The following is a 16427-nucleotide window of genomic DNA, read 5'->3' on the forward strand; positions in this document are numbered from 1 at the left end:
ATCATGGAGCTGTTTGTGTTGGAATGGATCTTTGCGTTGGAAGGGTCACCTTCCACTATCCCAGGTTGCTCCAACACTTCCAGGGATAAATTTGGCTTTCCAGAAGTTCTGCTACATCCAGGCAGAGAAATTCTTGGAGAGCTGCTCCGTGTGAGGCTCTGCAATATGAAAAGGGCTTCCCTGTCAAGCTAATCAGCTCTCCATTAAATAATGAATTAATTAAAGCTCCAGGCTGCTGTTCCAGGACCTGCAGCCTTGATCCCGTGGTGCCACAGGAGTCCTCTGGTCATCCTGTTCCTGCTTTGATGAGACATAAAAGAGACCTTGATTCCAGCTCGGAATGTTTATTGGAATCACAGCCCTTGCATAACGAGGATGTGGGGTTTTGGGAAGTAATTAGTGGCTAATTAAGATATTTGTAAACCTTAAGCACCGTCCAGAGCGGTCATTGATGGCAGAGGCCTTTGGTTATTGCAGCAAATGGATGGGTTTGGTGAGCTGTTATCCTTGGAATTTATCTTGGGAAGGAACAGGGAGCAGAAGGGACAGAAAAGCACTGTATTTTATTACAAATCTCTGTCTTTTATAGTTCTGGTTTTGTGCTTAATGTGCAGAGTTTTTCTTGTTGATTCCATCTTTGGGAGCCCCTTCCTGTCCTGCTCACAATCCCTTGCAGAATCTGATTTCTCTGGGATAAATCCACCCTCCAGAGATTGATTCCAGCAGGATTTCTGGGAGCTGACACCCTCTGTGTGGCAGAGTCTCGTTGTTCTTCTCCAGAGGGCTGTGGATGGACTCCTCATCCCGTGGTTCTCCTCATCCATGGATGCTCCTCAACACGGCTCCTGCAAAAGCGCTGGAATTAATTTCCCTAATTTCCCGCTGGCTTTGCATGTTCTGGGTTTTAAATGTTCCTCTTTCCTCCGGCTGCAGAGCAGGGTGGTGGTTTAGGGCTTTAGTGCTGTGTTCCAAGCGCTGATCTTGGAATTATTTCCCTGCCTGGGCAGAATTTTTGTCCAAAAATCAGGATCATCCCAACCTTCAGGATTGGACCCTTTGTCCAAGGCCTCACCATCGCTTCAGGGTGAGAGGAAACGGCCTCGGAGGTGGTTTAAATTGGATCTTAGGGAAAATTCCTTCTCAGAAAGGATGGAAAAGGCTGTCCAGGGGAGTTCCCTTCCCTGGGAATGTTCAAAAAAACCCCATGTGGATGTGGCACTTGGGGCCATGGGTTGGTGGTGACCATGGTGCTGGTTGGTGGTTGGACTTGGTGATCTTGGAGGGCTTTTCCAATTTAAAGGATTTTGTGATTCCATAAAATCCATGGTGGATATTGTATGCTCATGTGCAGTTAGGAGTGGTTTGTGCCCCAGAAAACATGGAATTTCCCCTTTGGAATTGTGACCTTGCCTGCAGGGTCACAGGAACTGAAATGATGGGAAAGCACCTGTGAAATCCAGCCAGGAATTCCTGACAGGCCACTCCATTTCCCTTCCACACCAGGGCCTTGATGGACCCTCTTCCATGGGGATGAAAGGGTAGAGGAAATTCTCCTAAGTTTTCTTGGCTTCAGCTGCTTTTCCAATCATTTTCCTGGATCAGCAAATCTCCCCCCGGGCTCTTCTCTCACCCCTGGGTCCCTTCCAGCAGCAGCTCCTCGGTGTTCCCCAACATTCCTCCCAAAAACCCAGAGCAGCTGAGCAGTTCCAGCCTCTGTTTACAGACAGAAGCAGCATAATTATCCCTCAGGAATAATTATCCCTTGCTGCCCTTCCCGGGCGGAATGATCTTGCTCAAATGTGTTTTGTGCCCCGGCTCAGCCCTGTCTTAACTCCAGCATCGTGTCAGGGCATGAATCATGAGCTGGGCCCAACTGCAGCTCTCAGGCAGAGGATGATTAATCCTGGCCACTCAGCCCTTCAGATTCATAAATATTGCAGAAGTAGGACACACAAATAACTTCGTTCTCCCTTCCAGCCGGCACAGCGTGGATTCCTCAATATTCCTGAGCCGGGCTGGGTTTGAATTCCTTGGATAATGTGAATTCCAACAGCTCCTTGGGGAGATTCTCTCTGGGTGATCTCCAGTTCGGATGATTTCATGATGTGCTGCTCAAACACTCCTTTGCTGTGCTTGATCCTAATTATTATCCTAATTAGGATGAATCCGTGTGGAGCAGCCTGGCCACATTATCCCAGGATTTTTCCCTGTCGCTGACAGGGGTTGCTCCAAGGAAATGTTTTCCTGAAGGTTCCCAAGGACACAGAAGTGACAGCAGCCCCCAAAATCCACAGGGAAGAGCTCAGCAGTTGTGAGGCTACCACTTGTGGGGGCTCCTTGTCCCCCTCTGATTGTCCTGGGATCATGGAATGCCTTGGGAAGGGATGTTAGAGCCCATCCAGCCTCCGTGGGCAGGGACGTTTTAATGGGATCAGAGCATCTCTGAAGGATTTCTCTGTCTGCAGCTTCTTGCCTCTGCCAACGGCTCTCTGGCATTTAATTAATCTGTCTGATCCGTTAATTAAGCTGGAATTTGATCCATCAGGACTTCAGAGAGCTCGAGTAGAACTAACAACACCCAGAATACACAAGAAATAAACATTTAAGGCTCAGGAATTTAGGGTGGTTTTTTTTTTTTTTTGCCTTGGAAATAGTTGTCTTGTCCTGTCCCTGTTCTCCTCTAGACCATGCTGGATCATGGATCCTCTGGAATTACACTGGAACTGCCACAGGAGAGCAGCTGGCAGAGTTCCTGTCTGGTTTTACTCTCTCCAGCAGCAGGGATGTCTGTCTAGAGAGCAGAACAAAACATCAGAGGACAGGAGAGCAGCGACCTCCTGCCGCCTCACCTCCTGCTGGATCAGCAGCCCAGGGAGGCCGAGTTGTCTCAGATATTTTATTTAAAACCAGGGTTGGACAGAGATCAGCAGAACCTGCTCACCACGGGCCACTGCCCACTCACAGGGTGACAATGTGCCTTTAAATCGGTGCTACCGGGGTGTCACCAAGGCTGTTTGTTCTCCAGGTATCACCAAAGCTTTTTGTTCTCCAAGTTCTGTTCTCCAAGTGTCAACAAAGATTTTTGTCCTCAGTGTGTCACCAAAATCTTTTGTTCTCCAGGTGTCACCAAAGCTTTTTGTCCTCTGTCACCAAAGCCTTTTGTTCTCCAGGTGTCACTTTTCCAGGTGTCACTTTTCCAGGTGTCACCAAAGCTTTTTGTTCTCCTGGTGTCACCCTCCACTTCAGGAAACTGCTGAGGGTGTGAATTTATTCTAAAGCCCCTTGGTGCAGGAATAAAATAACATTTTTTGTTTGCAGTTAGGATAAGGAAAAAGCATGGATGTGTCCTTTTCCAGCCTGGGCAGTGGACTGCAGGATTGAGGGAACATTTCTTGTTTCCATCTAGGATTTAGGCAACTTTTCATTCTGCAAAGCAGTGCCAGAGCTGCCCTTTCCTTGGAGCAGGCTCTGGAGCTGCAGGAGCCCTCGGGAAGAGGCTGAGCCTTCCAGGGCTCTCCTTGTGCCACAGCAGCACCTGCTGGGAGACAGCAGCTGGCACAGCTGGTGACAGCCTGGCACGGCTGGTGACACCCTCCCCAGCCGCCTGCCACCCCTCCCTGCCCATCCCACTGGCAGCATCTTGGCTGGCCCATCCTTGGTTCATCCCTGCTCCTCTCCTGATGGATTTGAGCCCCTGGACCAACCTTTGCCCGCTCATCTTTGCACGAGTGGTGGAAAGAGAGGAAACGGCCTCAAGTTGTGCCAGGAGGGGTTTAGTTGGACATCAGGGGGAATTCCTGCCTGGAAAGGGCTCTTCAGCTCAGGGCAGGGGTGGAGTCCCCATCCCTGGAGGGATTTAAAATCCCTCTGGATGTGGCACTTGGGGCAATGGTGGCCATGGAACAGTTGGACTCAATGATCTCAGTGGGTTTTCCAACCTGAACAATTCCATGATTCCCTGTTTCTAACCTTGCTCACCCAGACTCACCATTCCCTGCTCTGGGGTCTCCCGAAGCCTTTGGGGGGAAAAAAAAAATCCAATTTTTATTTTCTCCTCAATCCTTTTGAGGTGGATTGCTCATGGAGACCAATCCCACGTGCCCAGGCTGCAAGTGCCTGCTGTGTCACCGTTCCCCAAAAAACAGGGATTTATTTTTTCAGCCTGTTGCTAATTCCGGCTACATTTGCCAGTGGAACAGACAGCTCAGAGATAATTAAATACCTGTGAGGTTGTGACAACAAATAGCTGGGCTGAAAAGGGGAAACCTGCCAAAAACCCTCCTGTGCAAAGGTCTGCGGCTTTTTCTCCCCCTAATTAGAGAGTGGAGAATCCCCCTAATTAGAGAAATTAGAAGGTCTAAATTTGGGGGAGCTGGGGCCATAAATGGGGTGGGGACAGAGAAATTCTTGGTGGGATCTCAATGTTACTCAAAAGTGACCCAGAGGTGCAGCCAGGCTTTGGATTGATGGCATTGCCCCTGGAATTCTTCATCCCTCAGCAAAGGTTCGGGGCTTCTTCTCCCCCTAATTAGAGAGTGGAGAATCCCCCTAATTAGAGGGTCTAAATTTGGGGGAGCTGGGGCCATAAATGGGGTGGGGACAGAGAAATTCTTGGTGGGATCTCAATGTTACTCAAAAATGACCCAGAGGTGCAGCCAGGCTTTGGATTGATGGCATTGTCCGTGGAATTTTTTCATCCTTGAGCAAAGGTTTGGGGCTTCTTCTCCCTCTAATTAGAGAGTGGAGAATCAGGATCTGAATTTAGGGGGATCTGGAGCCATAAATATGGTGGGGATAGATAAATTCTTGGTGGGACTTCATTGTTTAAGTCTCTGCTCCTCAGAATTGACCCAGAGGTGCAGCCAGGCTTTGGATTGATGGCATTGCCCCTGGAATTCTTCATCCCTCAGCAAAGGTTCGGGGCTTCTTCTCCCCCTAATTAGAGAGTGGAGAATCCCCCTAATTAGAGGGTCTAAATTTGGGGGAGCTGGGCCCATAAATGGGGTGGGGACAGAGAAATTCTTGGTGGGACCTCACTGTTCCTCAGAAGTGACTCAGAGGTGCAGCCAGGCTTTGGATTGACGGCATTGCCCCTGCTATTCTTCGTCTTAATGGATGGCCTTGTCTCTCCTGTCCCCTCTGCTGTTTTCAGGAACAACACGAATAAATCCCAGGAACCATAACGAGCTATCAGCTGCCTCACAGTGACAGGCACTGCAAAATGCCATGGGAGACGAGGAGTCAGGGATTTGAGGGGATCTTTCCATCTGGGACACTGACAGAGCCTTTCTTATCAGCTGTCAGCACCCTCGTGGTGGTGCTCCTTATCTCAGCGAGGTGCAGCTTTTTCTGCTGTGCTGTTATCTCTGCTTTTTCAGGAAAAAACTGGTGGGAAAAGAGGGGGAATTATTGCACTTGCACAGGGGATTTTTGTCGTGTATCTGCTTTTCTCCCCCTCCAAAAATGGATGTGCTTCCTGTGTTTTTCCCAAGTTCTCTGTCTTGTCCCAGCTGGAATGGCTGATTCCCAGGGGGGGATTGGATAGCTCAGACTGGGATTGGATTTCCAGGTTGGATTGGATTCCCAGGCTGGGATTGGATAGCTCAGATTGGGATTGGATTCCCAGGTTGGAATTGGATAGCTGAGAACTGGGATTGGATTCCCAGACTGGGATTGAATAGCTCAGACTGGGATTGCATTCCAGGTTGGATCAGATAACTCAGACTGGGATTGGATTCCCAGGCTGGAATTGGATTCCCCAGATGGGATTGCATTCCTAGTCTGGGATTGGATTCCCAGGCTGGGATTGGATTCCCCAGATGGGATTGCATTCCTCATCTGGGATTGGATTCCTAGGCTGGGATTGCATTCCCAGGTTGGATTGGATAGCTCAGACTGGGATTGGATAGCTCAGACTGGGATTGGATTCCCAGGCTGGGATTGGATAGGTCAGACTGGGATTGGGTAGCTCAGACTGGGATTGGATTCCCAGGCTGGGATTGCATTCCCAGGCTGGATTGGATAGCTCAGACCCTTTGCTGTCACACAGCCTGGATGTGCTGGGATCTGGAAGAAGCTGTCAGCACCACATGTCCAGGGATAACTCCATGGACAATTCCCAGAGGGAGAACTCCCATCCTGGCCCAGCTGGGGCTGCAGCAGAGCTGTGTGGGCTGGCACAGGGCTTTTCCCTCGGGATATTGGGATCACAGGGACCTCAGGATATCAGGGATCTCATCCCAGGGCTGTGACACCTCGGCTCTCGTGGGCGGTGAATCCCTGAGCCAGGGCAGGCTGTGATTCCCAGGGAAGCCTGAGGAACCTCCAGCATTCATCCAGCTGGGAAAGGCTTGGATCCCAACAGCCAGGAGCAGATCCAGTGCACAGGCTGGGAAAGGACAAATCTGGGATTTTTCCTGATCCACACTGGGCTCTGTCACATTTGCCCTCAGCTGAGAAGCCACAAGCCAGATGAGCTGGAAAATCAGGAGGAGGCACCTGGCTGCAGGCAGGCACCTTTCCCTATAAACTGTATTTTCATTCTTGGAGCAACACCTTTCTCTACTTTGGTCCATGATTTCACAGTGCTCCAGCTTCCCTGGGAATTTTCCTGTGCTCAGAACCTGCTGTGGCACAAAACCACATAACTGAGAATTAATAATGTTTTATTCATATTGGAAATGCTTTATTAAGCAGTTGTTGTTTATTTCTTTTTAATTTTTCCTGATTTTTTCTTTTTAAGTATAAAATCATTTTTCCTTCCCTTCCCTGTGGAAAAAGCTCTTCCTATGCCTGCCTGTCCCACCTGACAGGAGCTATTAAAGCCTTCAAAACAGCTGAAAGCAGCACTTTGGTTCCTGTGAAAGCCCCAGATTTCAACTCTGATTCCTACCAGGCTTGTCAGGGCGGGAGACAGGGAGCAGATCCCAGGGGAAAGCTGGAATTGCTTCTCACTGGGACAAGTTTGTTGTTTCTGTCCCTTGGGGGTTGAAAATTGCTTTGGAATATTTTTCCTGCAGACAGGAGGGCGGTTCAGGCTGGGTTTTGTCAGCCCTGGCATTCCAGGAAAGGAGCTGAGGGAAGGACAGGGAAAAGAGGAAAAGCTCCTGGAGGGGCTGTGTTCCCACAGGGAATGTGTGTCCCTGCTTCGGGACAGGAGATCCATGAGGAAAGATGAGTTTTCAGGGGGCAACAAAGGAAAAGGAGGGTGGGCAGTGTTTAAGTCAGGTTTTCCATCTCTCCACCCACTCCACAGTATTCCAAGTGTTTTCCAAGCAAGGCTGGACACCTGCCACCGTCTCAGGCTGCTCCAATGACCAACCTGGCCTTGGGCACTGCCAGGGATCCAGGGGCAGCCACAGCTGCTCTGGCAATTCCAGCCCAGCCAGCAATTCCCAATTCCCAATCTCCCACCCATCCCTGCCCTCTGGCAGTGGGAGCCATTCCCTGTGTCCTGTCCCTCCATGCCTTGTCCCCAGTCCCTCTCCAGCTCTCCTGGAGCCCCTTCAGGCCCTGCCAGGGGCTCTGAGCTCTCCCTGGAGCCTTCTCCTCTCCAGGGGAACATTCCCAGCTCTCCCAGCCTGGCTCCAGAGCAGCTCCAGCCCTTGGAGCAGCTCCGTGGATTCCTCTGTGTGGATTCCCACACATCCACATCCTTATCCTGTGTCCTTGGCCATCACCTGCTCACTGCGAGGTGCTCCTGCTCCATGGGGCTGCTAAAATAATTCCAGTATCCCTTTTGGAATTGTTAATGCCAGTCCCCGTGGAATAAACACCGCTTTGATGAACACCCCGTGACAGACCCCAGCTGCATTTTGGGGTCAGGCCTCCAATTCTGGGGTGATTTCTCAGTTGCCACAACCCTTCCTCATCCACAGCCATTTATCCACGGGCTGGATAAGAAATCAGCAGCCAGGCTGTTCTAAAAAAACCCAAAAAAACGGGATTTAGTGCCAAATGATCCTTAAAAGGAAAGCAGAACTGGCAGTGGGGGAGCGAGCGATGGTGGGAGGGCGCTGGGGAGCACTGGGACGGTGGCAGGGACACACAGGGAGGGCACGAGTGTCACAGCAGGGCTGGGAAATCTTCTCTGAGGCTCTCCAGGCCGCTGAGAACTTCACACCATAAATGTGGGAGCTTCCAATGAGCACAACCCAGGCGTTCCATGGATGATCCCCGAGCAGGAAATCCATGCCTGGTGCCTGTGGATAAATCACTTTTCCATGGATGATCCCCGAGCAGGAAATCCATGCCTGGTGCCTGATTGTTGACCCCTCTCCTCTCCCGCTTCCCAGTGCCCCCCAACCTGACGGTGCCTCAGGAGAAGTCCCCGCTGGTGACGCGGGAAGGGGACACCATCGAGCTGCAGTGCCAGGTGACCGGGAAGCCCAAACCCATCATCCTGTGGTCTCGGGCCGACAAGGAGGTGGCCATGCCCGACGGGGCCCTGCAGACCGAGAGCTACGATGGGATCCTGCGGATCGTCAACGTTTCCCGGGAAATGACCGGGACCTACCGGTGCCAGACCAGCCAATACAACGGGTTTAATGTCAAACCCAGAGAGGCCTTGGTGCAGCTCATCGTGCAGTGTGAGTAAAACCTGATTTCCCTTGGTTTTCTTTCTGTCGTGCTGAGAAAAAGCTGATTTATTCCTCACCTAAACAAACAGCAGCAAGAGTCTTATATGCTGTTACATATTTGATGCGGGGTTGTTTGTCTCTGTAGTTCCCTGAATCCATGAATTCCTTGTAAATGGGGAAGTAAAAATGACATAGGAGTCTCATTTCTGGTAAAAAAAAACCAAAAAACCCCAAACAAAACAAAAAAAACCCAACCAAGTGTGAGGCAATCATTATTTTCCCCTTGACACATGAACAAGCAGACAAGATGGGAGGACATATTTCTCTAAATGCTGAGCTGATTCTGAGCTCATTTGTTGCTGCTGTGTAAAACAAGGAGGGAAAAAGGAGGGCAAGAGCTGTTCCCTGGGAGCTGATCCGCATCCAGATCCAGCCTGCTCTGCTCTGCCAGCCAGCCTCGGGAATGGGGAGGGAAAAGGAGGGGAATCAGTTATTTTTTATTTTGGAAACGTGTGGTGCTTGTTGTCAGAACATGGAAAGCCTGGTTCTGACAAAGAAAGAGGTGGTTTCTGGGGAATAACGGGGGGATAAGGAGCCATTCTTTGTGCTGAGTGACTTCCCTGCCTCTGCTGCTCTGTCAGGACTTAATTTGGGTGTTTTATGAAGTGCAGCCCTCATTTATTCCACTTTCAGATGGCCCAGTCTTCTGTCACTTGGCTTTTTAGCAGCGCTCTGTGCTCAGCACAAGTGACCTCTTTTGGGGCCTCCAGGGAAGAGCTGCTCCTCACACGTCCTCAGTGCTGATAAGCAACTGATTTGTTTTTCCTGGCTCTGCTTCGTAATAGATTGTGGATTCATTGATTACTTGGTTGGGATCTGCAGGACTTTTATTCCAGCTTTTTCCTGCTGCTCCAGCTTTAAATCCCAAAGTTGAGGCTGAAGGGAGGATGGAATCTTCTCCCCTGTGGGTTTCTCTTAGTTGTGGGGTCGGCTGTGTTAGGAGTGGGTTCATCCCACTGGAATTTGAGAGTGAGGGATCTGTGCCTCCTGTCCTTGGCTCAATCATTTTTTTCTTGGAAAAAAAGAGGCTCAGGGGGGACCTTGTGGCTCTGCACAGCTCCTGACAGGAGGGGACAGCCGGGGGGGTCGGGCTGTGCTCCAGGGAACAGGGACAGGAGCAGAGGGAACGGCCTCAGGCTGGGCCAGGGCAGCTCAGGGTGGGCACAGCAGGAATTTCCCCATGGAAAGGGTGCTCAGGCCTTGGCACTGCCCAGGGAGGTTTGGAGTGCCCATCCCTGGAGGTGTGCCAGGAATTCCTGGAGGTGGCACTCAGAGCTCTGGGCTGGGGACAAGGTGGACATTGTCCCACAGCTGGGACTCTGACCTTGGAGCTCATTCCCAACCTCAACAATCCCAGGATTCTGTGAATCTGGGAATGAGAACCACCACAGAAACAGTGGAGAGTTGATCCTTTTAAATAAGGATAGGGGAAGTAGCTTCTTTCCCCTTTTTCTGGCATGAATTTGCTGTGAAAAGTAGAAAATATTTTGTGGCTGAGGAATTCCAACAGCTTCCCACTTCCTCAGGACCTGAGGCGGTTCCTGGTGGGTCCCTTGGAATGACTCTGCTGACTCTCAGATTCTGGGGATGCACTGCTTGGGTCGCTGTTATTTCCCCACCTTTTCTGGCTGCCAAACCCCTTCTTTTGATGCATTTTTGTTCTGCTTGGGATGCAGAATTTTCCTAATTCTGAGAGAAGAGGCACAACCTGAAAATCCTTCCAATAAGTAGGAGTTCAACAGGTATTTCCAGGCGCTTTTCCTTTCATCTCTCCGTGTTTAGAATTCTGCTCCCTTTGTTCACATCCTGGCAAGTGACAAATTGGAGATGAATGGAGAAAAATTATGGAAAGCTTTGATTATTTTTCCTGTGGGAGGAAAGTTTTTGTTCCCAATGACTTGAGCAGCGTTTCTGTACCGACGGTGGCATTTAACCAATTGTCATAAAAACCAGTTCTTTTCAGATTTTGGGAATATTTATCCTAGATGCTTCCAGCAGTGATGAACAGGGAAAGATATTTAATGGAACACTTTTATTTAGAGAATAACTAATGGATTTCACTGTGCATGTGCTGAGTGAGAATATTCCCATTCTTGGGAAGGTTCTCCTTGTGACTGCAGGACTAACTCTCTAGAAGTGGTTAATTAATCTATTATCAAGGAATTATGGAATATCCTGAGTGGGAAGGAACCCACAAGGATCACAGATCCAGCCCCTGGCCCTGCACAGACACCCCAATAATCTCACCCTCCGCAGCCTTGGGAATGTGCTCATTCCCTGGGAATCTGTTCCACAGCGCAAATCCTTCTGTGGAATTACTGCTCCAGGTCACACCTGTTGGGTCAAGCTAAAGAAAAATTAAAAGTAAATCCAAATATAAAGGATTTTTTAATTTAATTTGACCCTCTCATCTAATGAGTTTTTTGTTTTCCTCACCTCTCTTCTCTGTTGCCATCCCTTTATCCTATCTCAGTGATGTCAGGATCCCAGCCTGGGAGTTCTCCAGGAAAATTGTGGTTTTTTGGTCTTGGTCACAGTTTCTTTTTCAGCTCTGGTTTAAGATTTTTTTGTTTTTTTGGTGTCTTTACCTTAAATCCAAAAACTTCTCTAGAAAAATGAAAATCCTGGAGTCACAGAATGGTTTGTGTTGGAAGGAAGTTTCAAAGCATCCCATTCCAACCCCCTCCATGGGCAGGGACACCTCCCACTGTCCCAGGTTGCTCTAAGATGAGGTTTCCCATCATGGGTTAGAGGGGAATTGGGAATTGGGAATTCCTGGCAGGGCTGGAATTGCCAGAGCAGCTGTGGCTGCCCCTGGATCCCTGGCAATGCCCAAGGCCAGGTTGGACACTGGGGCTGGAGCAGCCTGGGACAGTGGGAGGTGTCCCTGCCATGGCAGGGGTGGCTCTGGATGATCTTGAAGGTCCCTTCCAACCCAAACCACTCTGGGATTCTATTTTATGAACTTCCAACCACAATTTTGGATAAATGATTTTTTAAGAAATAAATCAAACCCTGCTGGTGGCAGACAGGGCCCAATCCAGGCACAATTTGCCAGCTACACTTTTCCAGCTGCAGGAGAGGGTGGGGACATGAAAGTGCCACCAGATGCCACCTAAGGCAGCGTTTCCATCGTGACCCTTCCCAAGTGATCAGAGCAGTGAGGATGGGATGATTTTCCCCAGCTTCCTTTTCCTTCCGTGCTCCATAAAATCCTACTTACAGCACAAGCCCCTTCCCAAACTCACCCATCTCCAAACCTTTGGAAAGCCTCTTAAAATATCCAAGATACTTCATGGAAGCCTGGCTGGCAGAGCTTTGGTGGCCACATCGGGATGCCCCAGAATTTCCCATTCTGTTGGAGCTCAGCTTTATTTGTGTCGTTCTTCCTTGGTAACAAATTTCAAATAACTCTGGAAAAGGGGCTCGTCCTGCAGGGATTAGACTGGGAATGGAACAGAGCTAATTAAGGAGAAAGATGAGGCTGAGAGATGATCTCAGGTGCTGAGGCGAGCAGAAGAAATGCGTTATTCCCATTTTCCATCACCTGGAGAATCCAACCCTGAGTCCTCTTTCCTTGATTTTTGATTTCTTTGCAGCTGGGAACGGGAAAAGGAATTTTCCTGCCTTGGAAAGGCAATTTGGCAGCTCAGGAATGTGCTGGGTCTACTCTCGAAATATCTGCCTGATGAAATATTTATATGCAAATATTGTATTAATAATGGAATAAAAATTGTTGTGAGAGAAGGAAGAGTTCCCCATCCCAAATGGGACTGGGATTAATGAGCTAAAAACTCTTGGAATTTTAGGAAAGTCATTAGAAGAAAATGTTTGAACAGGTAGGGTGGCCAATCCCTGTGGGAATTTACCAGCTTCATGGAATTGCCTTGTGAATGCAGATCAGGAGTGTGGTAAAACTCCCAAAGAGTGAAATCTTCCAGATTATAAAATTTTAATTATGGAAACTCATTAAAAAGGGATAACCAAGGAATCTGAGAAATCAAGTGGGGCAAATATCTGGATTTTTAAACAAATCTCTTATAAATCTATGCTTAGGCAGGCTGAAATGATGAAGGGAAGCAGAATTTGCATTTAATATTAATATTATTTACATCTTTTTTTCCCCCTTACGATTGAAGATTTGAGTGGGAAAAGCTGATTAATATTCAGGACAAATATTACATAACCCAATCCATTCCCAGGCTGGTGCATTTATCACTTTCTGAATGAATTCTTTCTCTGGAGATAAAAGTTGGGTTTAATTTGGGCTGTTTGTGGTGGGAGAAAGGACAGCCTAAAAACAAGTTTAGAACAGGGTAATTTTTTTTTTTAAATTCTGAGCCATTTTTTCCCTTCTCTTCCAATGACCTTAACAACTTGAAAATACCAAAATAATGGTGCTCCCGTTGCTTTCATAATTTTGATTTGCTTTCCAAAGTGTTTTTTTTTCACCCCAGTGGTTGTATCTGAGGAATTCCACACTCTGCCCAAAAGGATTTTCCCAGGATATGACAGAGGTTGATGCTGCTAAGCTGAGCTTAAAACTTCAACCTTCCTGTGGGGATATTTATTGCTATATTTATTTTATATGTAAATACAGAGGGATTGAGGCACTCCAGATGGATAATTCCCATGCTGTGGCTTTTAACCTATGGATCATTCCGTGCTCCTTAATTCCTCATCCAGAAACTTCCCAGAAAACTGTAAAACAGCAAAATATGTTCTCTAAAGTTCTCATCCAATCGAGGCTGATTTCAGAATCTTTTCCAGAGGCAAGGATGGCTTTGGGTGTAATTTATCCACATGGAGCAAGGCAGGGAAAAAAATAGGGAAATCATGGATGGCTGGACCAGGAAAGAGAAATCCCAGGAGCTTTGTGACATTTAGCAAGGTCAAGGGCAGTGTGAGTTTGGTGACCCGGGGAGGTCATGAATATGCAAACCCTGGTGCTGTGGAAAATTTAGATGAGAACCAGATAATTTGAATTTTTTCATATTTTTTTACTAAAATTATTATCACGGACAGGCCTTCCTGTCAGAAATTCCAAAAAAAACCGGAGCACTCCAGAACCTGAATAAACAGAAATGTTATTGAGGGAGGCAAAATGGAATTATTTATATTGGGGGCAGGAGCAAAGAGTCTTCCAAACAAAAATGGTTTTGGAAGAAGAAAAAACGAGTGGGAAGAGATGTAAATATTCCATATCCATATTTAAAATAGGAAGGATCAGAGCTTTGGTTGCTCCAAACCCCATCCAACCTCAAACACTTCCAGGGATGGAGCAGCCATAGCTTCTTCCTCGATTCCCAATTAATATCAGGTTAAGAGGTTGGATTTGAAGGGAAAATGGGAATTCCAGCCCCAAAGGGTTGAGGAAAACCCATGAGATTATTCTCTAAACCTTGTGGAATTCAGGGATATCCATCCCCACAGTTATCATGGGAAGCAGGTGAGCAGCAAGATGAGAGGGAATGTTGTGGTTGGAATATAAAAGAGTCACAAAACCAAGGACAACTCAACACCAGCCAGGGAAAGGTAAATTGGAATAATTAACTTGTCCGTGTAGTTAATTTTTAACAGCAGAAGATGCTGAATAAATATAATTCCTTTGTTATCCTGTAATACTTAGGAGATTAATTCCCATAATTACACAAAATATGGATTTCAACAGAACTCTGGTTGCAAAGTGCAGCATTAAAAATTAAGATTATTTGGACTGACACAGGACACAAATAACGCTGTCCATGGATGCTGCTGGAATTCATGCCAGCTGATTTTTTAGCTCCATAAATCCCTCTCCTCCTGTCTCACTTTCCAATATTCAACTTTGTACCTGTAATTGCCTCATAAAACAGAGTTTGGAAGGCAGTCCACAGATTTAAAGACAAGCTGCTGCTTTCTCCGTGCTCCCTCCCAAATCCTTTGGATTTTATTCCCAATTGCAGTGTTATTATTCAGGCCTGTCTGCAGCTGTTAATAGGGAGGTTTGTAAATCATTTTGCCTGTGGAGCTGGGAACAGTGTCAGCAGGAAGATTCCTTCCAGCAGGAATGAAATGAGAGCTCTTTGTGTCCCGCAAAATCAGGTTTTCCAGTGGAGATGGGCCAGAGGATGTTGGGTTCATAGTGGAGGTGCTGGATGCAGGGAATGCTGGGGTGGTTGGTGGGAATGAAGATTTTTTGGGGAGATTTCCTTTGGGTTCCACTAGGCTTTGAGGAACTACATCAGGAGTGAAATCACTGAAGGCAAGAGGAGTCTTGAGTGGAATCACTGAGGTTGGAAAATCCCTTTGGAATCACCAAATCCAACCATTCCCAGCACTTCAAAGGCCACCACTGACCCCCTGTCTCCAGGTGCCATAGGGCTTGGAAATCCCTCCAAAGCTCCCTGGGCAGTGCCAAGGCAGCTTTGAAATGCTTTGTGTGGGATACAACAGGAGGTGCCACAGGGGAACCAAGCAGATGAAGGTTCTGATTTTATGTCCTTGCCTTGGTAGGACATGGATCTCCCCCTGGGTGCTGTCCAGCTCCTCCACCTGCCTGGAGGAGCTTCCATGGACCATCATTCCCTTGGGAATCACTCCAGTTATTATCCGTCATCCATGGAATTGGTGGTGTCACCACAACTCCTCTCTGTGGAGACCACACTCATCTCCTAGAGGGGAGGGTCTCCATGGGCTGGTGGCTCCATGAGCAGCTTCCCTGCTGGGAATTCCTGATAGGAAATTCCTTGTAACAGGATTTCTCACACTTTCCTTGCATTCAGAAGCTCTCCACAGAATAAAGGGAGCTGTCACACCTTCCATTTATTATTGGTTTGGCAAACAAAAGCAGGGACATTCTAATTCTTTTTAGAGGAATTGTTATCTCCAGGTAGTTCCAACCCTTGATAATAAATTCAAACCATTTAAAATTGATGCATGTTCCTCGCAATTGATACATATCCCTCACAATTGATCCATAGTCCTCACAATTGATCCATATCCCGCGGAACTGATACAAATTCCTCATTTTCCAGGCTCCATTGCAGTTCCAGTGCCCATTAATAGATATTTTTATCATAAAGCCACTTTTCTCCCTGCTCTCATTGACTCCAGATGGGGCAGTTTATTTGGCTTTATTCGATCATTCCGATGGATTATTGGCACATTTTATTCTCTATCAAGGAACAGACTGATCCCATCCTCATTTTCTAATCTGTGGCAGGGCTGGCTTGCAGAGAGAGGCAGAGACACAAAGAAATCCCATTCCTGGATGGGAATTCCTATTCCTGGTTAGGATGACAGGACTTGGGACTGATTTTTCCAAAAAAGGATGGTGATTTTTCCTTTTAGGAAGGTCCTGGCTTGCAGTAGAGAGGCTGCAGATTCACACTCTGCTGTAATTTGTTTCATCAGCATAATTATGATTTGTCTGGGCAATGTAAAATCATTCCAAGAAGTTTCATGGAGACTGGTAATTTCTGGAATGATCCATTGGATGCTGGGTTTGGTACCCTCAAGACATTGGGAGCCACAAAGGAGAAGCAGCAACATCTCTACATCACCTCTATTGAAACAATCCTGGGATCTTGGAACATCCTGAGCTGGAAGGGATCCCAAGGATCCTCCAGTCCAGCTGCTGGCACTTCCCAGACATTCCAACAATCCCACCCTGACCCTCAGAGCGTTGTCCAAGCGCTCCTAAAGCTCTGGCAGCCTCAGGAATGTGCCCATTCCCTGGGGATCCCGTTCCTGTTGGGTTTCGTTATCCTTTGCAAGCTGACTTGATAATAAATTCAAGCTTGACTT

At 47.8% G+C, this 16427-nt stretch overlaps 1 protein-coding gene across 1 annotated transcript in view; it reads left to right on the top strand.

Annotated features, from left to right (window-relative positions):
* The window catches only part of MDGA2 (MAM domain containing glycosylphosphatidylinositol anchor 2), a 186493-nt gene that overhangs the window by 117520 nt on the left and 52546 nt on the right, over positions 1-16427 (top strand). The window contains exon 8 of the mRNA XM_041458477.1: positions 8295-8588. Coding sequence (XP_041314411.1) covers positions 8295-8588 — 294 coding nt within the window. The remainder of the gene's footprint in view (positions 1-8294; positions 8589-16427) is intronic.

Source organism: Pyrgilauda ruficollis, unplaced genomic scaffold (assembly GCF_017590135.1).
Source record: "Pyrgilauda ruficollis isolate IOZ18807 unplaced genomic scaffold, ASM1759013v1 scaffold129, whole genome shotgun sequence".
In the NCBI taxonomy this organism is placed as follows: Eukaryota; Metazoa; Chordata; class Aves; order Passeriformes; family Passeridae; genus Pyrgilauda; species Pyrgilauda ruficollis.